This window comes from Phyllostomus discolor, chromosome 14 (assembly GCF_004126475.2).
Source record: "Phyllostomus discolor isolate MPI-MPIP mPhyDis1 chromosome 14, mPhyDis1.pri.v3, whole genome shotgun sequence".
Classification (NCBI taxonomy): domain Eukaryota; kingdom Metazoa; phylum Chordata; class Mammalia; order Chiroptera; family Phyllostomidae; genus Phyllostomus; species Phyllostomus discolor.
The window spans coordinates 25,531,349-25,555,301 of record NC_040916.2 but is presented as its reverse complement, the minus strand read 5'-3'; the positions used below and the strand labels follow the sequence as shown (position 1 = coordinate 25,555,301).

At 58.6% G+C, this 23,953-nt stretch overlaps 1 protein-coding gene across 1 annotated transcript in view; it reads left to right on the top strand.

Moving 5' to 3' along the window:
• Positions 1 to 6,942: 6,942 nt before the first annotated feature.
• The window catches only part of UCK2 (uridine-cytidine kinase 2), a 45,392-nt gene continuing 28,381 nt past the window's right edge, over positions 6,943 to 23,953 (top strand). Inside the window, exon 1 of the mRNA XM_028530895.2 lies at positions 6,943 to 7,129. Within this exon, the coding sequence (XP_028386696.1) occupies positions 7,031 to 7,129 (99 nt within the window). The 5' untranslated portion in view covers positions 6,943 to 7,030. The remainder of the gene's footprint in view (positions 7,130 to 23,953) is intronic.

Here is a 23,953-nt window from a genome sequence, read left to right as displayed (position 1 = left end):
AATTTCAGGAGCTCGGTGATAGTGGGAAGTCGCTAAAGTATGTTGAGCTTGGATGGTAAGCATGCAAAATAAGCAGCGTTCCCAGTTTTTAATCAGCCTGGCAGCTATGAACTCATCGGATTCATCGAGGGCGGATTCATTGAGGGAGACCACAGCCGGGAGCCCCACTGTTGGGCTGCCTCCAGGCCGTGTCCGAGTGAGGGGACCCTGAGTGGAACATGTCGGATCAGCGGGAATTGAGGGGGAGGAGCAAAATCCCAGAGAATTCTGAAGAACGCAATAGTAATTCTTAGAACTAAATAAGATGGGATGAAGAAGAAAAATACTTGAATGAATCTAAGGTTGGACCAAAGACATTTCTAAGTCTTGTGGGCCCTGAAGCTTTTGCGACCCTTGGGACTGTCTTGAAGAGAAAAGAATATGGGCTTACGGGTCAAAATGAAGTACCAAGGTGAGTTCCTGGTTAGAAGGGCCCCGTGCAAGGGAGGGTCTCGTGGAGCTTCCTTGGTTTCAGGGTAAACCTGGCTGCGTTTCAACTGGATGGGGACCACCCTGACGGCGGCTGGGGACGCTTTTAAGAGAGGGAAGTGTAAAAGCTTCAGTTCAACATTACAACTTCTGTCATATTAGAAGGAACCTTTGAGCCCTGGCTGGTGTGGCTCAGTGGATTGAGCACCAGCCTGAGAACCAAAGGGTCGCTGGTTCGTTTCCCAGTCAGGGCACATGCCTGGGTTGCAGGCCAGGTCCCCAGTAGGGGGCATGTGAGAGGTAACCACACATTGACATTTCTCTCCCCCCTCCCTCCCTCCCCCCCCAGAAATACTTAAAATCTTTTTAAATTTTTTTTTAAATAAGGAGCCTTTGAAAATATTTAAACACCTAAACAGATTTGCTTTATTTTTGTTATGCATGAGGCTGGGCCATCTTAAATAGAAGCTAAAATCCAAGGTGACATTTCCCATTCCAAATACACGCTGTCATGCTTACTCATATTCCCATGACGCACTGTTGGCCCCTGGTCCACTGTTACTCACTGGTAGACTCTTACCCTTCATCGTAGTGATGCACTCGGCTGCCAAAGGAACATTGATTTTCATTCACAGAGAAACACAAATCCCAGAAGCAGTGCTACTGAACCCCCATCAGCTCATCGCACCAACTCCAGGCCTTTCTGGAAGCTCAGTCTCTGCCCCCAGCCCCGGGCCCCTGAGCAGATACTCAGACATATCCGTGGAAGGGATGACGCGTGTCCCGTACACCAAAGCCCTCCGCCAAAGTACGGGAGACTCAGCTCCTCCTTCCCGGGCTTTGGATCCCTGGGCCTGTCCCAGGCCCGGGGGCGTGGCTCCCCATGGGACACAGACCTGTCGTTCTGCTGTCCAAGGTCTTGGGTTCTCCAGCCCGTGCAGAGAATTCCTTCCGCCGGCTCTGAACCCGAGGAGAGGTCAGGTGAGCCTCGCTCACAGGAAGCTGAAGGGCCCGGTCCCTCTGAGCCCGTGAACTTCAGGACAGGCGAGTAACTGGGGCCTAAGAGAACGCTTCACCGTAACAAAAGGGTCAGTTCAACGCGAAGACCTGACACTCTTCAATACCTTTGCGCCACACTCACAGCTTCAGAAAACGTGAAATAAAGACAGGCAGACCTGAAAGGAAAAATAGATAAAGCCACAATTAGAGTTTGTTTGATACACGTAGGCAGAAAGTCAGTAAGGATAGGAAAGACTTGAAAAGTAATTATGCGTGAAGTACATTTGAGACCCGAGTGTAAAAACATGAAACCACCCAAGTCCCACGAGAAACAGGAATAAGTTTCTTCAGAAATGGGGGTAAAAACATCTGTGTGGCGAAACGCAGCGGGAGCAAAATGACGAAGTACTGGCAGCGTGTGCGACAGACCAAAGCTGATGGCTATAAAAAAAAAAAATGACGAGACCAAAACCACCACAAGACAATGGACAGAAATCCCTAGTAGGTTCACCAAAAATAGTACCTTGGACTGATGAAAAGACTGCCCCCCCCCCACATTGAGAGAATGCCCAGTTAAGGCCCCGCTGAGGCCGTTTCCCAGCCGTCCCTTCACCGGGACGGTGACTTTGTCAGAAATCCGGAACTTGGACCCCACGGGAGGCCAGTGCGGTGTGGACCGGCGGACCCGCTCCCCCGGAGGTTGCCGGTGGGGACGCGAAGTTGTGCAGGCCGTGCACAGGGGTGTAGCCTCATCGGACGGAATCATACGTGCAGACCCGCTTTCAGGGGGCCGCCTCCAAGCGCCACTGTGAGGGAGAAGAAAAAACACCTCCATTCCCACTGAAAATGCCCATTTCCAGGGCGCTGGCCTCGGGCGCGTTCAGCCCACCGTCTCTGCCCTGCGGGGACCGCCAAGCCGCTCTCCTCTGCCCGGCGGTTTCCCACAGGGACCGTGCCGAGTTCTGGCACCACCCACGCCCTTCCCGCTCCCGGGGCGTCCCGGCCGTCGGGCTGGGCTGAGGAGCTGCCAGCCCAGGTTTGCCATCTTGTGCCAAGAGGTCGTTTGTGAAAGGTGTTTTATTTATTTATTTTTAAGCACTGTTGCTTTATGGAGGTGTGAGGGACAAAGAGCGCAGGTAAGATAGTTAACGTGTGCATCCTGACCACACGGTCCAGGTCTGTGCTGCCCGAATGACCCCCTGTCCGGGCAGTCGGCACCCCTGTGACATCACGCATTCGCATGTGTCATGCATGCATGTCTGTGTGCAACCTTCCAGAAGCGTCGGAATTCTGGTTGCTTCCGAGATGGAAGGGGAGCAGGTTTGATTGTGAAGGGAACTTCCTGGCTATGGACTGTGGACATTATCTTTTCATTTAAATTCTTTCATTTATTGATTTGCGAGAGAAAGGGAGAAACATGGATTTGTTGTTCCACTGACTGATGCATTCATTGGTTGATTCTTGTATGTGCCCTGACCAGGGATCGAACCCGCAACCATGGTGCATCAGGACGATGCTCTAACCAACCGAGCTGCCCAGCCAGAGCTTTTAGTTTTCACTTTATCGTGCCCTTGGGGACAAGGAAGAAGACCTGATCTTTGGGACTCCTAACCGCTCCACGGTGGGGCTTCTGTGTGAGTCGGAGAGCTGGGGTGGAAACAGAAGGGCAAGAGAAATGATGTTCATTTAACAGCTACTCTGTGACAACGTGTACTCATCAGTTTCACGACCGCCCACAAGCCAGGGGCAGGTGTTATTTAAGAGTCGAAGACACTGGGGCATATAGGAATTCAGAGACTCATCAAGGGTCACAGAGTCAGTAGCCACACAAAACTGCGGACCTCGCTTTTGTGGCCCGAGCTCCTGTGGTCTTCTCTCCACCGGGGCAGCAGCTCTGCCGCTCGCCTGGGCCCCAGAGTCTCCCCAGGGCTTGTGGGCCCCAGCCTGCCGGCCTCCCTTGGGGTCCCACGCGCGGGTTCTGGGGCGGAGCCCGCGGACCTGCATCCCCCACGCTGCTGCGGCCTGCAGCTGAGCTGTGGGCACCGCTGCGTCTGCGAATGCGACCGATGGAGACCCCAGTGACCTGGTGTGAAGGGGCCTTAGGAGCCTCTGACCGCCTTTCCAGAGCTGCCCCTTCGGGGTCTGTCACCGCAGGGGCCGGTGGGCGGAAGACACCACGTGGCGCCTCTGTGAAGCACGTGATCGCAGGCCCACAACGCTCTGCACCTCATACGACACGACAGTGACATCCCCTGTCATGGAAACATAAGTTTTAAAGAAGTGGCAGAACGTCGCTAGCCAACCCAGAGAACCGAGAATGCTTTGGAGATGCGCTGAAGCGGAGGGACGACGTATCTTCGCTGGGAAATGTGCCGGAAATTCAAGAGTTAGGCGCGGCGCCCCTACGGGAAGGACTCCCGGGGTTGGAGGCGAAAGGGAACGCTCAGCGGCTCAGGGAGAGAAGGCCGGCGGGCGGGTGGGCCGGCGGGCGGGGGACTGGCCGGCAGCGTCTCTCCTTTGGCCGCAGCTGCCCTTTTGCACTGACTTCATCCCTAGGTGCGACGGAGGCCAGAGCTTGATGTGGCTGAATAAAGAGTGACCACAGGTTTCCAGAGAATATATGTCCTTGAATCTAACTCTGCGTTTTACTGAAAACCTTTGTTTTTCCCCTGGCTGGCGTAGCTCAATGGATTGAGCGTGGGTTGCGATCCAGGCATCGCAGGTTCGATTCCCAGTCAGGGCACATGCCTGGGTTGCAGGCCACGGTGGCTCCCAGCAACCACACATTGATGTTTCTCTCTTTCTCTCCCTCTCTTTCTCCTTCCCTTCCCTCTCTAAAAATAAATAAAGTCTTAAAAAAAAGAAAACCTTTGTTTTTGTGGGGGTTTTGTCAGTGTATGTTTTGTTTTGTTTTAGTGGGGGGAGAAGGAGGACAGCCAAAAAAAATACCAAACCCCAACAAAACCCAAAAACTCTGAATCCAGAATCCTCAGTGTCACCGCCGCCGCAGGCTCAGACGTGACTTGAGCATCCCGGGCCCTGGGATTCGGGGACCTGACTCCCCAGGGAGGATGACACAGCGCAGGGAGCTGCAGGCTGCCTGCCTCGCTTTGTAGAGCGCGAAGATGCGCCAGTCCCCGCGGGGGCCACCGGAGCCGGGAGGACCCCCAGCGCGTCTGCATGGACACAGCAGGTGGCGTGTGGGGGAGCCAGCCCTGGGGACAGGAGAGAGCAGAAATGCCACACCGCGAACGCTGGCAGTCCCCTGCCCGTCAGGCCTTCCTTTACCCGATAGCTTTGGTTCGACGTGTATTAACGCATGCACCGAGGTCAAATAATTATTATTAAACAGCGCAGAGACGTGTGATGAGTTAGCTCAGTCGATGAGCTGCTTCAGCTAGTGAGCAGACACACCCCCGGACTAGGTGTGGACAGTTCCTGAGAATGCCAGGGAAACAAAGCGTTCGCAGCCCGGAGGGGTAACCAACCACAAGAATACCGAGTAGGGGACACCCCGGGGTCTCTTCATTCATTCAGCAGATACTCCTTAGGGCCCTCCTCTGTGCCCGAAACAGTGCTGGGTGCCATCACGTAGTAATTAAAAACAAACAAACCAAGTGAGAGCTCTATCAACCCATTCAGAGGAAGCCACTTAAAACTGACAAAGACAAGGGTGAAACACGCGCTGCAACAAAATGTGACAGCCGGAGGGAGGGGCAGAGGACTAGTTAGAAGCAAGAAGGTACAATGTGAACCCCAGCCTCCAGGTGGTGTTTACTGCAAAACCTCCCAGCTCTGTGTCTGGAAACGTTCTGATAAAATGCACTGCGGGGGGGGGGGGGGGGGGGGGGGGGGGGGGGCAGCAGGGGGAGTGATGGGAATGAGGGGGAAGGTCCTGCCGGACTTGGGAGAAGCTCCTGGAGGGTGGGGCACCCCTGCATCTCCCTCTCTTCCTCTCAGCTACTCAATACACTTATCCCCTTAGCTGGGGTGTGTCCGTTCCAAATTCTCGCCGCCCGACCTCGGCTGCCCTGGCCTGCCCGGGCCTCTCTGCAGACGTCTGTGAGGGCGGTCAGGGGTCCTCGGTGGGGGGAGGACGGGGAGAAGAGCCAAGCCACCCACCCACAGCCCTCGGGGAGGGCGCCTCCTTCCAGCTAACTTCCAACGCAAAAGGAACATTGCTGTTTCCTAATACTCTTAATTTTCCTTAATCCTTTTTTCCCAACACGTTTCTTGAAGCTAAGTTAATTTACTAAGTTTTAAAGGAGGATGCTATTGCCTTACCTCCTCCCTTAGACCGCGGGACCCCCACCAGCTCCTGAGTCTGGGTGGGGGGGGGGTTCGCAGGGGCAGGGGCTGGAAGTGACAGACACCTCTGTGCCCCGGGCGCCAACGACAGTCCCCTGTGCAGTTTGGGCCTCTTTCTCCTGGAACGCCCACACACGGTCTGGGGCCCAGGTACCACTCTCAGAACTTCCGATACAACAATTCGCGTCCAACTCCCAGCAAGCCCACCCTGTACCCGCCCTCCTCACTCCCGGTCAGCAGAACGCTGAGGCCGGGGACGTGGCGGAACTTGCTCGCGGAACCGCCCGGGCCCTCCCCGCCCCCCCCCCCCCCCGCGGTGGGGGCGGCTCCGAGTCCACGGCAGAGGCTGCCTTTCTAACCCGACAGGCCCGTCTCTGGAAAACCAGCTCAATCACAGCTATTCAACGTGGCATTAAGCATTCCGTGCCTGTCCTCACAAACCCTGCGTCCGTGCGCACCTCGGCATTCCGGATTTCTAACTGCGCTTTGAAAGGGCGCTGTCGCTCGGAGGGAGGGCGCCCTCAGATAACCCTGCTCCCCCGGGTCGCCTGTTAAGGGGGATGGTGTCTGGGGGTTCCAAGCGGGGGGGGGGGGGTGGTTTCAGGCCAGGGGCTGACATTCTTTAGGCCAACGGGAGGGGAAAAACACTCATTTTTGGAAAACACGTTTTCAGCCTGCACAGCAGGTGAGCGCATTAACTTCTTTGTTTCACCCCAGTCTCCCACGCGGGTTCTAATTTTGCTCCTTAACCCTGGGCATGCCCCCCACGATGGGACCCTCCCTTCCAGCGTTTTATCCCTTTTGAAAAAAAAAAAAAAGTGGTGGTACACCTAGTTGAAGCGCGGCCCGCCCAAGGTCGTGGGGCAGGCTTAACCGCCAGGGAGGGGGAGGGGGAGGGGTCGCCCGCACCCTCCCTTCCTCGGACTGCGGGCGGGCAGGCGGACGGGGGCTGGGCCGGACGCCCGCCGCCGCCGCCGCCGCCTGGCGAATTGCAGCGCGTGGCCCGCCCGATTGGAGCAGCAGCGTCACGCCGCCCGCCGCCGAGGATGTAAGCGGGCCGCCGCGGCGCGCAGAGGCAGACGCTCGCTCCTCCGGGACCGCGGCTCACACGGGCTCCCGGCGGCTGGCGGCGACAGTGGCTTCCCGGGGGGCGGCGGCGGCGGAGCCCAGCGAGCGGGGCGCGGCAGGCGGGGAACAGGAAGCGAGCGCGCCCGCGTCCGCGCGCACAGGCCGCGGAGGAGGGGCAGAACGAGCCATGGCCGGGGACAGCGAGCCGACCCCTCAGACCCAGCAGCAGCCCTACGACGGCGGGCCCTTCCTGATCGGCGTCAGCGGGGGCACGGCCAGCGGCAAGGTACGGTGCGCCGCGCTCTCTCCCTCCCTGCCCGGCCAGCGCGGTGCGTGTGGCCGGCGGCTGCGGGCCGTGTCAGCTGCTGCAGCCACCGCGTGGCCCGTGCGCCTCGCTGCTGGCCGCGCTCCAGCGCGGGGTCTCCAGCGCGGACTCGGGGCGCGGCGGGCACGGCGGGCGGGCGCTCGGGCCATTGCGGGTCCGGGGTGCCGGCTACCCAGCGCAGCCCACCCCCCCACCAGCGCCGGTAACTTGTGGCCGGGGTCCTGTGGGGGAGGGGCAGAGGAGGCGGATGCTCATTGTTTTACAAGTCAGCGCCCTGTTGGGGACAGGGCTCGGAGCCGGGTCCCCAACGAGTCCTCCACGCCTACCTCCTCCGGGCTCGCGTGGCTGCGCGTCCAGCGACGCAGCCGGGTGCGGAGGGCGGAGCGAGCCGGACCGGACTGGAGGCTGGGAGAGCGCACGGTGCGCGTCCCGGGGAAGGCGGAACCCTGTTTGGGCGGGGGATCGCAGGGCTCTCGGGGTGAAATCCTGAGGGCCACAGAGGTGCGGTGACATCAGCGAGCTAAGAATGGCCGGGGCTTTCCGTTTTGTGGTCACAGAGGAAACGTGCGCGGCTTCCTTGAGAAAGTTGCACTACCTCCACGCCCTCGGACGGCTGGGGCCACGCGCTGGCGCCCTGGGAAAGGGCTCCCCCGGAGTCTGCCGTCTTTGTGTTGTCCGCGAGGAGGGGGACACTAGGGAAGTGCTTTCTCGAGTATCCCGGGCCATTTCTGCAGGTGGACAAAGGTGGAGACCTGCCACTGTTTCTTTCTTTGCTTTGAGAGGTGGCCACTGTTTACCCCTGACGTTCAGCCACCTCCAACCTGGTTCCGAGCGGGGCTCCTCCTGGGGGCCCGGCCAGGGGTGGGCGCCCCGTGCTGGGCTCGGGGAGTGCTGGCGCTTCCAGGGTGGCGCGCCCGGAGCAAGGCTGCTGGTGGCACGAGGAGCCAGCCTGCGGTTTTCTTCCCGGGGCCGACTCTGCCGTGGCCCCTCTGTTTAGGTTTCACGTCTTCCCTCCAGGTCTGTTGGGCTCTGGCGCAGACACGGCAGCCGGCGCGGGAGGGCGTGCGGGGGGGGCGGGGGGGGGAACTTCCTTATTGATTAAGTTGATCTGGTTCTGGGCTTCCAAGGCCTGGAAACTGCCTGCTTGAGGTCCCCGAACTTTCTGCCGGGTTTGCCCCTGGTCCAATGCATTTTTTAAAAAATATCTTTCTCCCCCGTATGCTTTACTAGCGGTACCATTCCAAGTAATTCAAAGCCAAAGCAGGGTGCCCGCTGTTTCAGGAAGCTGGACGTCTTTTTCAGAACTGTGCTTTCCACGCGCATTCCTGTTCACGGGACCTTCTTTTCCCTGGTTTGTTCAGGCTCTGTTTGCAGCGCCCCGGTGCGGTGCCTGCTGCGTCACTGGGTGCAGACATTAACCTTCGGACCAGCCCTGGGGGGGGGGGGGGGCGGGGGGGGGGAAGCCCGGAGGAGGCTGAAGCGGGCAGACGAGTGCGGCGTTCAGAAGCGAAAACCCCTGGGTGGGTCAGGGGTGGGAAGAGGCCCTAGAACCCGTTCTCCTTGTCCTCCCCCGTGGTCACCCATTCTCTGCTCACCATCTGGGTTGGTAAACTCAAGCAGGAGGGAGTCCGTGAGCCATTACTGGGGGGGGGGGGCCGGTGTGCAGCCAACTCGGCTGTCCCTACTTCTTCTCAAGGAGGACAGTTACAGGAACTCTCAGGAAAGGGGCTCTTCTCACGCCCGCTTCAAAGCCTGTTGTACTTTTTTTTTGGCATTGAGAAGTACTCTGTTGTTGCTTCGGGGTGTTTTATGATTTTCAAAAAGGATTTTATTTTTAGAGAGAGGGAAAGCGGGGGGAGAAAGAAGAGAGAAACACCAGTGTGGGGGACAGACATGGGTCAGCTGCCTCTTCCATGCCCCCAGCTGGGGTCCTGGCCCAGGACCCGCGCGTGTGCCCTGACCGGGAATGGAACCCGTGACTTTGTGCTTTGTGGGAGGACGCTCGGCCCGTGGAGCGACACCGCCCGGGGCTGCTTTGTCATTTTTCAATGTGGGGAGCGTCGGGCCTCTGCAGTTCCATGTTGTGGTCGCCGTGGCCCAGTTCCATATCCCGATCCTGCTGCGACGGTCCTTAGCTGCCTCCCCCCAGCAAGTTCCCAGTCTCTCTTCCCCAGGACGGTCAGCAGCAGCCGGCTGGGCTTTTCTCTGGGGGTCCCGGGCCTGAGCGCTGTAGTGCAGGGCCGTCCGGAGGCCAGGCTGATGATACCCTGGGGGCCTTGGCACAGACGGGCCTGGGAAAGGGATGTCGGGGAAGGCAGGGGACCTGAGAGCACCATCAAAAATGACAGCCTGAGAGGTGGGAGCTCAGAGCCCCTGGGGCACGACCCGCAGGCTCCTCACCTGGACACAAGGGAGTGTGTTCAGAGCTGGGTTTGGGGCCCAGCCAGCGCCAGCCAGGTCCGCCCGCATCCTGCCGCTGCCGGCTGGTGGAAGAGGACTTGACTCAGGCTGGTGGGGTGGGGGCGGGGCGGGGACACACAGCTTCACCTTGGAGAGGGGCTGCTTGCAGGAAAGGCTGCAGACTGGTCTCCGAGGTGCGTGACTGGGAAGCGGGAAGACACAGATCCGGACAGGGCTCCCCCACCCTCACCCCCACCCCTGCATGGAAAACCGGCTCCCTGCTCGTCTCTCCAGGGCTCTCATGGGCCTCGGGGCTGTGGCTGCCCGAGCGGGGGTGCTTTATCTCAGACTGAGTGGTTCTGGTTGGAGAGGGCGAGACCCACGGCCATTGCACAGACCACGTCTGCTCGTGGGTTTTGTGAATGAAGACGGCTTCGAACTTTCCCAGGAGGCTTTGCGGGGCCCACCTGGCCAGTCAGTGTGAAAACCACCTGTTAACGCCGTAGGTTGAGAAAGTCACTCTGATCCACGTGGAAAACCAGATTCTCGCCTTTCCCCCTAAGGGATGGGCCTAGAAATGGAGCAAGAAGCAACCTTGGAAGGGAGGGAGAAAACACTGTCAGCTTCTTCTCCTGCAGCTCCTCTCTTGTTCATTGTGCTGTCCTGTCCTTGCGACTTCCTCCTCAGCCTGGGGTGGGTCTTCCTCGGCTTCCTGGAGACCTTGGATGTCGCCCCAGCCCTGGGACTGCGGGGCAGGTGTTTCCGCACAGCGCAGGCCCCCTGGGGCCCCACGTGCGGTCCCAGCCTGCATTTTCCCACACCGACGCCTCCCCGACAGCCGAACGCAAGGAGACGGTTCTAGGGGGGCTGCCCTCCTCGCTGGCTTGGCCCACGAGCCCCTCTCTGCAGCGGCCCCTCCACCTTGAAGCCCCGGTTCTGTTAACAACTCCCTGCAGGAGACCCTGTTCCCTGTGTCCTTAAGCAGAGTCACTTTTTTGTCTCCAATGCCTCCGCAGATTTAGCCTCGTACCGACTGCACGCACGGAGGTGCCGGCTGCACTAAAAGTTCTGAGCGTCCTGTTTGTGCCTTCATGCCCATCAGAGCATTTGTTGAACCGAGTGAGTCGGGCAGGCCGTAAATCGTAATTACCCTTGTCGTTTTTAATCCATGGGATTCTTTGAATTAGGATTGCAGGCCACAGGCGGAACCACATGCAACTGTCGCTGTGGCGACTCAGAAATGGAAAAAGCTCCGGCATCTCATCCACGCGTCCTGCTGCTTCGGCGCCTCCGCCCTGATGTGGCGTGTGCCGGGTGGGTGTTCGGGGACGACTGCTGCTCTGCGGGGCACTCGCTGTGTCACGTGCTCGGAAGCACGAGGGCAGGCCTCTGTCGGTCGGCGCTCTGTGGCTGGAGGCGGCTTGAACCGCCCTGACCGTGGAGCCTGTGGGCCTGCTGCCTGCGACGTCCTGCGGCGCCCTCCCTGCTGATGGATGACCTTGAGAGATGAGGTCAGGGCGCTGTTTGGCTCGAGGTCACCTGGCTAGAAGTACTTGGACTGGAATCTAGATTCTTCCTTCACTGAGCTGTCCCCACAAGCAGCGGCTAGCCCGCGGAGGTCCTTGCAGGGAGGCTGGTCTGACCGTGAGCAGCCCGATGAGGAGGGGACAGTGCAGTCCCCCGTCCCCTCTGAGGTGGGGGCTGTTGGTCAGCTCCACCGTGAGTCAGCATCTGCCCGGGGGCATCCCGCCCCCCACCCTTTAGTGCTCGCTGTTCCTGGAACCTCAGCTGTTCCTGGAACCTCAGCTACTGCCCGTCTGGCCAGGTCACCCAGCCCACACCCTCCTTCTGTCAGGGGCCCCCAGAGCCAAGGGGGCGGGGCGGGTCCTTCTGTTTTCCCGGAGCTGGCGCGGTGTGCCCTCCACCACCCACATGGCTGCCAGGGCCATCCAGTCCTGCGGTGACGTGGCCCGCCACTCTGCCCGGGCGCTCCCTCTGCCAGCTACACCCTGCGCCCAGCCGGGAACCCCACACTTGCTGTTTGCCGTGCCTGAGGTTCTCTGGTTCGCTGTGTCGGTGGGTTGCCGATGGCCCGCCGTCCTGGGGTCCCGCCCTCTCGGGCCTGCGGGCAGCTGCGAAATGCCCCTGCTGTCCCTGCCGTGCGGTGTGGACGCCCGCCGCTTGGGGTCCCCTGGCTCCAGCTCACTGACTCTTAGAGGGGTGTTTGCTTAGGCCGAGTGCCCGGTGGTGTCGCCGCTGTGTTTGACGTGCCTCTCGGGAGACTCTGTGACGGAGGCAGATTGTATTTGGGGGTTTCACCCACCGCTGAGCACCTGACCTTTTCCGCCACTGGGGTCTGAGATGGCGCCCTTGGGACCACTCAGAGGTCTTTTAGACGTGACAGTTTTTAAGTCAGTAGAAGAGGTTGGAGGGAGTGTTCTGCACGTGCAGGGGCACCCGTGTTTTGTCACTAAACCGTATTCATCTTTAAGCTGATTAATCATCAAAGCATTCGATTACCTTACAACGTATCACGTACGTGTATGTGTGGATTATGGAAGTGTAAGTCATATGTAATTATGAAGCCCAAGAATAAGAACTAGAAACGGATGAGAGAAGTGAAGTAAACACTGAAACTGGTTGTTTAATGGTATAAAGGCTTTGATCCTTACAGAAACATTTTCTGTCCGTGACAAAAACTGTTTTATTTTAAAAAATCTTGTTTCACGCGTGAGATTTATGGGTCTTGGATGATACTGGTGACATTTGTCGTTGGGACAATGCAAGGCTGAAGGCCTGGCCCTCCGTGAGGCTGAGTGTTGACTTGATGGCCATCGCGCTTGAAAGAGTTTTATCGCCTGAAAGGGACCCAGTATAAGAGACTGGTCTCTCCCGGGGTTTGCAAATCACAGTGGTGCCGTTGCCCAGCTATGCAGTGGCTTTTGTTAAAAACCAGCTAGAAAGTTTTCATTTTCTCTGTTGTCCATCAATTGTTTTTGGAAGCTAAGATGCTCCATTTAAAGTTAGTGTGTGTGTGTGTGTGTGTGTGTGTGTGTTTACCTAGGACATACAGGAAATACCCCCATTTGGAATGTGTTTTTTTGGTTTTACAGGTGCCGCATAGTTTTTGGCAATAAAGTTGCTTAACCCTGGGAGCATTTTCACGGATCTGTGTAGCTGATAGTTTGCTCATTTAAATACACGTAGCAGCTTCTTTCAATCCTACATAAAACAGCGAGTCAGAACTATATTTTTCAAGGCGAATTATTTCCAAATGAACAAGTAACAGCAGAGTTTCTGTGACAATAAACAGGGAGAGACAAGATCTTCTCCGAGACCCAGTAAAGGCGTGACAGCTGTCAGGTGTTCACGTGAGGCCCGACCCAGCGTGCCGTCCGTGTGCACACAGGGGTCAAAGCCCGCCACGAGGGCCACGTGGAGAGAGCCCAGGCGCCCACAGTCGGGAAGGCACCGCCATGGGCTGTCGAGGGCAGCTGCCCGCGCGACGGGACGGATCCCAGGAAGCGCTGGGCTTTGGGCCCCTGGTGAGCGCGGCGGTCTGGTTCTGCGCTGCTCTGAACAGGAATCGCACGTGCTCTCAGAATCCTGCGTCAGGATCGGGAGAGGGGGCCAATTCGAGGAAAGAGTTTGCTTTGCCCCCTGGCTGCTAAAAAGGATTGTTCCGTACATAACACCGGCTTTTACTTCTTTAATAGTTATTTTCACACAGTTAGTCCTTAGGAAAGAAACGGCAGGAAACATGTCAAGACTCCGCGAACCTGCCGCACCTGCCCTTGCCCTCCGCGGCGCCCCGTGGAGCAGGTGCCCGGGAGCGCCTTTCCCTGGCGCCCTGTGCGCCCCGCACTTCGCCTTGGAAGAGCACGGTTTTGATGACAGAAGGTCCCGCCGGTGCCCTCTGTGTGACGTGGGACATGTTGTTGTGCGGCTTTGATAAGCGTGTTGCCTGCTCCCTCTATGGTGGAGGCGTGAGAACTTCTCGAGTGGACGGGAAGGAGGGCTGTGCTGCTGTATTGCTGTCATCGGTCGGTCCGTACCCCGCGGGCCCGGCGTTTCGGCCTGCAGGGCTGATCGGTCACATCTCAGCAAGCGTTCGGTTTGCTCGTGTCCATCCCCCGGGGAGCCCGGGGCCCCGCAGGTGTGTGCCGAGGGCCCCTCCCCGACAGTGGAGGGTGAGCGCAGCCCCTCCTCCTGCAGGTTGGTGGTCTCTCTCGGGCTGCGCAGAGAGAGCTCGTGGCAGATTGGCGGGCCAGCGTGCCGGCCTGTGGTTCTGGACTGGAGCCTTCACGCAGGTTTGCAGCCGTAAGATGCAGGGAGAGCTTTGGACATTGCTTTGCCTCATTGCATTTTTGGCGTCCGTTTTTTTTTTTTTTCATCTTGAGCAAAGAGTTGCAAAAGATGTCACTTTTGACCTACTGTAAACACTGACATTTTAAAATGATACCTGTTTAGTCCTTTGAAAAAGGATCTTACAGGCTCTAAACACTGTAACAATGTGCTCCACTGTCATTCATTTTACAACAGATGAATCAGCTCTCATTTCAGTCAAGAATGTTCTTTTTTTCTGTTTTCCTCCTTCATATCATAGCTCAGTGTCCCTCCCCCTCAAATGTTAATTACATTTATTTTTAAAAAGATTCCATTTCTTTGCTCTTAGAGGGGAAGGAAAGGAGAAAGCGGGGGAGAGAAACATCCATCGCGTGCCTCTAGCATGCGCCCCAAATGGTGACCGAACCCGAAACCCTGGCGTGTGCTCTGATCAGGAATCGAACCGGAGACCTTCCATTTTGCAGGGTGACACCCACCCCCCTGAGCCCCACCGGTCAGGGCTCGTCTCACTGGTTTTTGTGCCTGGAAACGTTTTCTCGATCCCTCTGTCATCCCGCCGCAGCAGCGGCCCCATGTGTGTGCGGGGGGGGGGGGGGGGGGGGGGGGGGGGGCGGGGAGGGATGATTCCCTTTCCTGCTCCCATGGGTCTCCTCACCGTCGGTTTCTCCTGGACTGCGCCGCTGCCCTTCAGTTAACCAGGACACGGCGCGCATTTGGTAAGTCGTTAAACATAAGAGGCGGAGCAAGATTTGTTGGTTGGTGCAGACAGAGACTTGAGAAACCCGGCCGGCAGAGGTGGATGGCCACGGAACGCCTTTTGCTACATCCAAGTTACTCCATTGTTTTTTTTAATCCCAAGGATGTTTATTGATTTCAAAGAGAGAGAGAAGCATGATTGGCTGCCTCCCACATGTCCCCAAATGGAGATCGCACCTGCAGCTTTTTGTTACACCAGACGCTGCTCTCACGACGGAGGCACCCAGCCAGAGAAGCTCCGTTGGTGCCTTTCTAGTTGCTCGTCTGACCCTGGTGTGTGTATGCGGACCAGCCGGCTGCCCCCAGCTCCTCTGATTGGGCGGAAGGCAGAGAACTCTGGGGGCCTCGGGAGAGGGTGTGTCACTCAGTCGTCCCTGCGCACGGCCCCCGCCTCGGGACCCTGGGGTCCAGCCTCGCCGTGCCAGTCACTCTCCAGGTATCTGTGCAGTGCGGAAGAGGGTCGGCTCAGCCCTTGCACCCCGTAACTCTGTGACACGCCCGGAGCACTCTGAGAGTCTCCGTTCCGGTCCTGCACACTGCGGTTGGCACCTGCCATCTCTTGGGCTCTGAGAGGCTGGCGTCCCCCCTAACCCTTGCCCACACGCACCTCCCGGGACGCTGGCTGGGCTCCTCGAGGGCCCTGGGGCCCTCTGTGCGTATTCACAGGCGGCCTGTCCTGGGCGCCTCTCTGCTCTGTTGCCGATGCCTCTTAGCAGCTCTCGTGGCAGGAGTTCCCCACCCCGTGTGGCCCGTGCTCCTTCAGCCTGCCTTCCTGTCTGGACCACGCTGTCGGGACCGGGGTCCTGGGTTCCTCACTGGTGGCAGAGCACGCCCGCGGCCGGAAACAGTGTGTGTCATCCTGGAGAAAGGTTTGTTGATTAACGAAACAGTAAGGACCTTTGTCTCCATCTCCTCGGCATCTTCTCCCGAGGAATGCGCTGCTTTGCTCAGTGAGCTTTCCAGTCTTCAGCTGTTCGGCCCTTTGCTTCCACCCCGGCTGCTGTGGCTCAGTGGACCGAGCGCCGGCCTGTGAACCAAAGGGTCGCCAGTTCAATTCGCCACCAGGGCACCTGCCTGGGTTGTGGGCCAGGTCCCCAGTTTGGGGGTGTGTGAGAGGCAACCCATCGATGTATCTCTCAACCTGTTGCTCTCGCCCGGACCAGTGTGGCGCGGTGGGTTTGGCATGGTCCTGCAAACCGAAAGGTCCCCGGTTTGATTCCCAGTCAGGGCACTGGCCTGGGTTGGGGTTTGACCTCCAGTTGAGGGGGGGCGCACACGAGGCAATCAATTGATGTTTTTCTCAACACACTGATGTTTCTCTCCCTCTCTTTCTCCCTCCCTTCTGCTCTCTCTAAAAAATAAATAAAATCTTAAAAAAGAACAAACAAACCTGTTGCTTTGGCTCTTACTGGGACTTCCTCTCGGGGTCCCTTCCCCTGGTGGCACTGCCCGGACATTGTCAGCCACAGGGGTGAGGTTGGTGTGCGAGTGTGTATGTGTGCGTGTGTGGGTGCGAGGTGGCTTCAGCGCCTCTCTAACGGTGCCTTTAAGAAAATAAAAACCAACGGGAGCGTAACCCTGAGACCTTGCCGTCCAGTTCTTACTGCAGGTGCCGGCCGCTTTGTGTAGCCATACGCTTGTTGATGGGACCTGGATCTTCGCACTCAGGAAGTGTTGGAAAGGTCGATGTGTTTAAACCAGAGGCTTGATCCTCCCTGTTTTAGCGGGAGGTGGGCCGTCATCTGTAGAGAAAAACTCCCTGTGCGCTGGGCACTTGCCGTTGTCGGCGTGTTGGCCGCTCGGAGCCTGGACCGGAGCCTGGAGCCTGGACCGGAGCCGGGCAGTGCCGGGCGGAACTGCCCCCCGGGGAGCGGCAGCTCGGTGCGTCCCTCCCAGTGCAGTGGTGCGGCTGTGGGGAGCGGCCGTGCCCGCATCGAATCGGTGCCGCAGCACGGCAGACACTTCCCAGAGCTTGTCTGCACAGGGCACCCCCAAACACTGGGGTTCTCGGTGCTCCTCCTTGCACCAACACAGATGGTGTGAGTCACCTGTGTTGCACACTTCTGCATGTGCTGTGAGACAGCAGTGGAGGGTCCAGGGTGCTGCTGTCCAAGATGTGTCCTTTTCTTTTCTCTCTCTCTCGATTTTATTTATGTATTTTCGGAGAGGGAAGGGTGGGGAGAAAGAGAGAAAGAGAGAGAAACATCCATGTGCGGTTGCTGGGGGCTGTGGCCTGCAACCCAGGCATGTGCCCTGACTGGGAATCGAACCTGCGATGCTTTGGTTTGCAGCCCGAGCTCCATCCACGGAGCTGCGCCAGCCAGGGCTGGACGTGCCCTTTCCTTGATGAAAGCAGTGCAGACACTGGGAGCTGAAGCGGTTGGGGAGTTCGCTTATCCAGATTTGTGAAAGGCTTGGGGACAAGCAGGAGCTCCGAGCAGGATGGGACCCGGGGACCCAGGGCAGAAGCCAGGGCCCAGGTGGCCTGCCCCATCTATGCCCCGGGGAGGGGGGTGGGTTGCTGGGGTCGGTGTGACGTCCTCGGAGGCGGGCGTGACGGGCCTGACCCCTGTCTCAGGCGGGTTTCCAAGGGCGCGTCTCCACCGGATGACGTCTTGGCTGTCTGTCTGAGGAACTTTCTCCAGATTTCTCCGAAGTCGAGTGTGGTGAGGGGGTTGGCTCAGTGAGGACACCTCCTGCAGACCTGATCTGTTTGGGGGCTAGAAATACACTCTTGTGATCGGTCAGTGCCCGAACAGGGGAGGCACGGGTGAGGGAGTGCCCTTCCAGCAGGAAACGCAGGACGGAGCCCAGGCTGCTGCAGCGTGTGGCCAGGAGATGACGTCGTCCCCCGGGCGGACAGGGCCAGCCCTGACGTCCTTTGCCGGGCCTCACTGGGGCGGGCCTTGGTGGGGGGGCCAGAACTGAGGCTTTGTGGTGTCTCCCCCCCAGGCAGTGACTGAGATGCACCTCACAGCTGGGAAAGGGCTTCCTTGCGGCCAGCCCAGCGGGCCCTTTGGGCGTCTTGCCGTCCGCTCTAACCGGGCGCGTGAGTGAGTGCAGCCGCGAGGACCCAGAAAACCCTGCCGCCCCTTTATCCAGATCTCACGTCCTCTCCTGGGGCTGACGCCGGGGCGGCCGCTGGACGCAGGGCCGTGGCTCCCACCCGTTGCCCATGCAGCCCATAGTGACCGGTGTTTTACAGAGTGCTCGCTGGGACTACCCCCCACCCCCGCCCGGTGAGCCTGGGGCTGACACGGAGTCTGGCCACGTGGCTGGTGTTCGGAGGACGCCTGCTGAACCGAAATGTGACCGTTCTCCTGTGGCATGGCAGCCACCCTCTCGTGACCTCTGGGCTCCAGGGTCCTGGGGCGTGGGCTCCGGTCTTCGAATGCCCAGCCTGTGGCACAGGCAGGGCTCCAGGCCAGGCACCGGAGCTGACAGGTGCCAGGGGAGGCGTGCAGGCCGGGCCGTCCGAGGTCGGGAGGACTTGGAAGGAGCTCGAGGCTGCAGTGAGGCTCCTCTTGCCGAGGCCCCTAGTAGCCACCCGTCCTGGGAGGCCCGTGGGAGCTGCGGGTTCCTCGTCTGAGTTTGTGCCAACCTTCGACCAGGGCCCTCTCCCCGGGGAGCTGTGCTGGTGGCTGCCTCTCCCCTCTCTCGCGGGCCCTCGTGTGGGAGCTCCCCTGCCCTGGCCCTCTGACTCCTGCCCTCTGACTCCTGCCCTCCGCCCTGTTCACTCTGTCTTGGTGGTCGGAGACTCCGGGTCGTTCCCAGCCCTGCCTCCTGCCCCACTTCCTCGGCTGTCTCCCGGGCATTGCAGCCTGGTGTTTTTTGTTTTTTTTTTAAGTATTTATATTTAAACAAAGAGGAAATGAGGGAGAAGCAGAGGGAAACACCCATTGCACGTCCCCCACTGGGGACCTGACCTGTATTATTCCAGGAACCTGCCCCGACTGGGAATGGAACTGGTGACCCCGTGGTTCACAGGCTGGCGCTCAGCCCACTGAGGCACTGCAGCCGGGGCTGGTGCTGCCTGGTGTTCGTGATTCTAAGCTTATTCAGAACTAGACCCTGAACAACCTGAGCACGGCCTGCGTCTTCTGTCCGCGTGAGCCAGAGGACAGGAACCCGAGCCGGCTCTGCCCCTCCAGGGTGCCCCCTCCTCCCACATCCACTCGGCAGCCCCTCGCTTCTCTCCTGCTGGAATCCCACCCGCCTCACCTCCCCCCGTGTCCCCCCCCCACCGGTTCCTGCTTCGTTCCTCCCCCCCAGCGGCTGGATTTCCCAGCTGCCAGCCCGGCCCGTTTCATATCCCCTGCGTCACTGCTGAGGGCGGCTGTAAGGAATGCGGCTCCGACTGGCACTGCCCTGGCACTGCCCGGGCCGCCACTCCCCGGCAATTCTTCAGCGGGGCTCCATTCTCCCGGAATTCTCCTGGCTGCGAGCCTCGCCTCCCGGGAGCCGGCCTTCCCGTCACCCCCCTGTGCCCGGCCGGGCCTTTCCCGTCTCAGAGCGCCCCCACCCCCACCTCCCCTCACCCCAGCACCCCCAGACGTGCCCCTGCTTCTGCCTCACGTGTCCCCTGCCCTCTCGTCCGGTCGCTTTCAAGCCCAAGGACGTGTGTCTGTCGCTCCACCGCCGTCTGCATGAGGCTCAGCCCTGCGTCTTTCCCTCCGGCCGCCCCGGGGCTGCTGCCGCCGACCGGTCTGTCTGCCCCGTGGACGCAGTTGGGGGACCTGGGCTCTGGTCTCTGCTCACTGCACCTTGAACGCGTCAGTGCTTCACACACTTGAGTGACCGTGACAAGGTCGGCTTCCGTGGGGCTGAGTTCTGTGGGGGCTCATCTGGGTCATTGTTTTGTTTTTTTCATTCCGCTGTCAGAATTCAAGATCTGGCAGGTCAGCCCGACGTGTGCTTGTGGGGTGACGGTGCCGCCGGTCTTCACGGGAGTTGCTGTCAGCCGAGTGACCACTGGACAGCGAAGGGCAGCGCCACGGGGGCGGGCCGTGCGTGCCTGTGCTGGAACTCGGGGGGAGTACAGAAGAAATCTTCAGCCTCCTGCATTTAGCTGGTGCTCGTTTGCGTCAAAAGTGACTGAAGGAGAGCGTGGAAAAGGCAGCGTTACACGAACCCCGTGTTCCTAGCCAAACCCCTGCTCTTCCGTCGAGCTCTTAGGCAGAAGAGGGAGGGTCAGGGGGTTCCCGGCTCACGGGTTTTTCCAGGGGTGGCACAAGGTTTTAATGTATTCGAAGGAGCTTTTATCATATTTCTGCATGGTTTTTCCCCGTCATCAAAAGTAACAGGTGCTCTCACAAAAGACTGATACATAATGCCGTCGGAGGGCTGCCTCTCTTATTTTTCTTACATCACTTAATAGGGTCTGAAATTATCTGATTACGGCCTGTTTCTTCTCAAAATACTTTTACTAATAATAGCCTGTGTGTTCCAAACACTGACCGTGTTTTATGTTTATTAACTCTTTTTTTTAAGATTGTATTTATTAGCCCTGGCTGGCGTAGCTCAGTGGATTGAGCGCGGGCTGGGAACCAAAGTGTCCCAGGTTCGATTCCCAGCCAGGGTACATTCCTGGGTTGCAGGCCATAACCCCCAGCAACCGCACATTGATGTTTCTCTCTCTCTCTCCCCCCCATTCTCTCCCCCTTCCTTCCCTCCCTACAAATAAATAAATAAAATCTTTTAAAAAAAAAAAAAAAAAAAAAGATTGTATTTATTTATTTTTAGAGAGGGAAGGGAGGGGGAGAGAGAGAGAGAGAGAGAGACATCAATGTGCGGTTGCTGGGGGCTGTGGCCTGCAACCCAGGCATATGCCCTGACTGGGAATCGAACCTGCAACACTTTGGTTCGCAGCCTGAGCTCAATCCACTGATCTGCGCCAGCCAGGGCTGTTTATTAACTATTTAATCCTTCCAAGAGCCTGGGGAGGTAACTGTCATTATCCTCCGCCTCCAGCGGGGAGTGTAGCAGAGAAGTTCAGGGACTGTGTTAAGAGCTGTGAGCAGCTCCCTGCTGGGGATACCGAAACCCACCAGCCCGGCCCCCGAGACCAGAAGCCCACTCCGTGCTCCTGAGTCTCAGCAGAACCTCGCGGGCAGGTGCACCTGCCACCCCAGAGCCAGCCCGGCCGGGCCCTGCCTTCTGCTCCGTGGAGGCACCTGGCGTGCGGACTAAACGTGAAATACACCCGTGAAATGTGCACATGAAACCCTAGTTCGGCCCCTTCCTCAGCACCATTTGTTTTTTTTTTCTAAAGCTCTCTCTCTCCAATAACAAACACACACTTAAGCCAGATGTCATTTTTTAAAAGGATTTTATTTACTTATTCATTTTTAGGGAGAGAGGAAGGCATGCGGGGGACCTGGCCCGCAACCCAGGCATGTGCCCTGACTGGGAATCGAACCCTCGACCCTTTGGTTTGCAGGCAGTCAGTCCACTGAGTCACACCAGCCATGGCTTGGTGTCCTTTTTATATAATTGTTTCCCTCTTGGGAAACACATTTTTTTTCCTTCCCCAGGACTCCTTGGGGCCCATGTCCCTTGAGATGTGATACTATCTTAGCTGTGCCACAGTGAACAGGATGAGGTGGTTTTACGTGAGCCAAATAATTATCAGGCTCCCTGAGCACTGCGAAATTGGCCTCGTCAGCAGTATCGGGGGGGTGGGGCGCTCCTGCCCAGGCTGCGGCCACCTGTTTTCCCTTTTCAGTGGAAGACGTCATCCCTGTGAGGAATGTTAATGTCCCTGGATTCTCAGAATACTCGGTATTGGGGGTTTTGAGCATCCTGGGTTTTGACTGCAATCTTTTTCTAGTTCATGTGATTGTGTTGAGGAGGGAAAAGAGCCTGAAAAGGAAATTTTAATAATAACATTCAGGAGGTGGTCCAGTCTGTCTTTTCCTTCTGCCCCCTCCGGTGGGAGCAGAGGGCTTGCCTGCAGGACCGGGGCCCACCGGGGGCCTTGGGAAAGGGCGCCGCTCCCGTGCACGTGGTGCTGGGAGCCTGTCCCTCCCAGGAGGGAACTTGAGGCCCGTGAGCAGGGAGCCCTTTGTGATACGGTGTTAACACACACCCAGTCTCCAGCCTAAAGATTTTATTTACTTTAGGACAGAGGGGAAGAAGGGAGGAAGAGAGGGAAACATCGATGTGCGGTTGCCTCTCTCACCCACCCCCACCAGGGACCTGGCCTGCAACCCAGGCATGTGCTGGGACTGGGAATGGAACCCGTGACGTGTTGGTTCGTAGGCCAGCGCTCAGTCCACTGAGCCACTCCAGCCAGGGCGGACCCTGGAAGCTGACTTGATTTAGAGATTGGGAATATTTCTTCGGGTCCCAGCAGTGAGGTGGGCGCGAGCCGAGCTCTGGAGAGGGCGTGTTGCACTTGAGTCCGGGCACAGGGTGCTCCCGCACCGGGTGGCTGTCGGTCAGCTCTGCCCGTGTTGGGGGGGGGGGGCGGGGGAGGTGCCCGGGCCGAGGGAGTGAGCACATGGCTCTGACGGTGGTGACGCGTCTGCGTCAGTCCCGGTCGGAGCTGGAGATGCGCGGGCGGGAAGTAGCTCCACCCTCCCGTTCGCGGGCGGTCCGCCCTTCCCAGGCTGCCGCTGGTGCGCCTGTGCGCGATTACAACGATTACAACGTACCCCGCGTGTTGCAAAGTAGGAACCCAACTGTTACCGGAGCAGGTGGAAGTTAAAATGCGTGTACCGGGACAAACCGGCTGCTCAGCGCTGCCGCTTCTAGCGCACGGATCTCGTTTTACTTCCCCTTCCACGTATCTCCATGGTTGTTTTTTGTTGTTTTGTTTTTTCTTTTTTTAGAAACGCCCGTGTACACCGCTATTTCCTGATGACCCCCTCCCAGTATTAAACATCCTTTCCTGACCTCTGATAGTGACGATTACGTGTCACCTGACACTGCCCGCGTGACTCTCCTGATGTAATCACATGGAGTCTCGGTTGGAGCAGCGCTTAGGGGTTTACGTGGTTAGGACTGTGCGAGCGCGTTCCCCGCAGAGCTGCGCCGTGGTGGGGACGCGCTGGGGGTTGCCAATGCGTTAGCCACCGTTGGAGTCCGGGAGAACGCGGGGGTCGTGTTGCGGGCTTGCCTCTGATTGTCAGTGAAGGTCACGGTGGTCCCGTGCTTGGCGTGTCTGTAGATTTGTTTTGTGGCTACCTGCTTTTTGTTTCCTTCTCGCTGTTCAGTTCTCCCTAACTCATTCTTGCACCCATTCTGGAATCTTACAGAGACGAGGCAGAGGCTACACTTCCAGACGAAGCAGCGTTGGGCTTCAGAGCGACTGGGGTTTGGGGGTGGGAATGCCCGTCTGCAGGGCTGGGGCAGCTTGCTGGGTCCTGGCTGCCCCGGTCCTCCGCTCCCCTCAGAGAACGTGGTGCTCCCAGGAAGGGGGGCCCCAGTGGGGGAAGGGGCGGATGAACGAGATGATGAGCAGTGAGGAAGAGATGATGGGCCGTGGCTGGGTGGCCCAGTGGGTTGGGCATCCTCCCGTACACCAAAAGGTTGCAGGTTTGATCCCCGTTACACACATACCTAGGCTATGGGTTTGATTCCCGACTGTGGCATGAACACTAGTCCATGTTTCTCTCTCACTCACATCAGTGTTTCTCTCTCTCCCCTCCCTTCCCTCCTTGAGCCTCGTCTCTCTGAAGTCAGGAAACATGCCCTCGTTGAGTGAGGACTTCAAAAGATGCTGGCGGGGGGAGGAGGGGGGGAAGAGCCTGGGACGTGCTCCCAGCAGAAGGACCAGGCAGGTCCTCGGGGTGTCAGGGTTGATGGACTGTCATTGGAACAGTGTGCTGGGGGCGGGTGGGAGGGGGGCGGTAAGGAGAAGGGGGGCTGTGGTTTTGTGGGTCTCCTGCGGTTACCGGTGAGCCAGATGGAGGGGTCAGGTGGTTCCTGTATCCCCAGATCCCAACTGCAGGGCGGGCGCTGTCTGTGCAGACGGTCACAGGGCCGGGTGGGGGTTCTGGATCTGGGAGGGGGTGGGGAGGCCCAGAGCCAAAGGCCACTTTCCCCCTGGGGCTCCAGTTCATGAGGGCACCCTGATGAAGTGGGTGGTCCCAGCCTGGGACATGCCGGCTTCTAAGGTCGGGGGGGGGGTGAGGGGGGCGAAGGAGTGAGAGAACGAAGCTTCCCCCCCACACACACAGGTTTGTAGGACACGGTAAGATCCAGCGTTGATAGAGAGAAGCAAGATGAATGCTGGAAACACTGGTCCTCTCCCGTGTTTGCTCCGACGGGCTTTGTGTG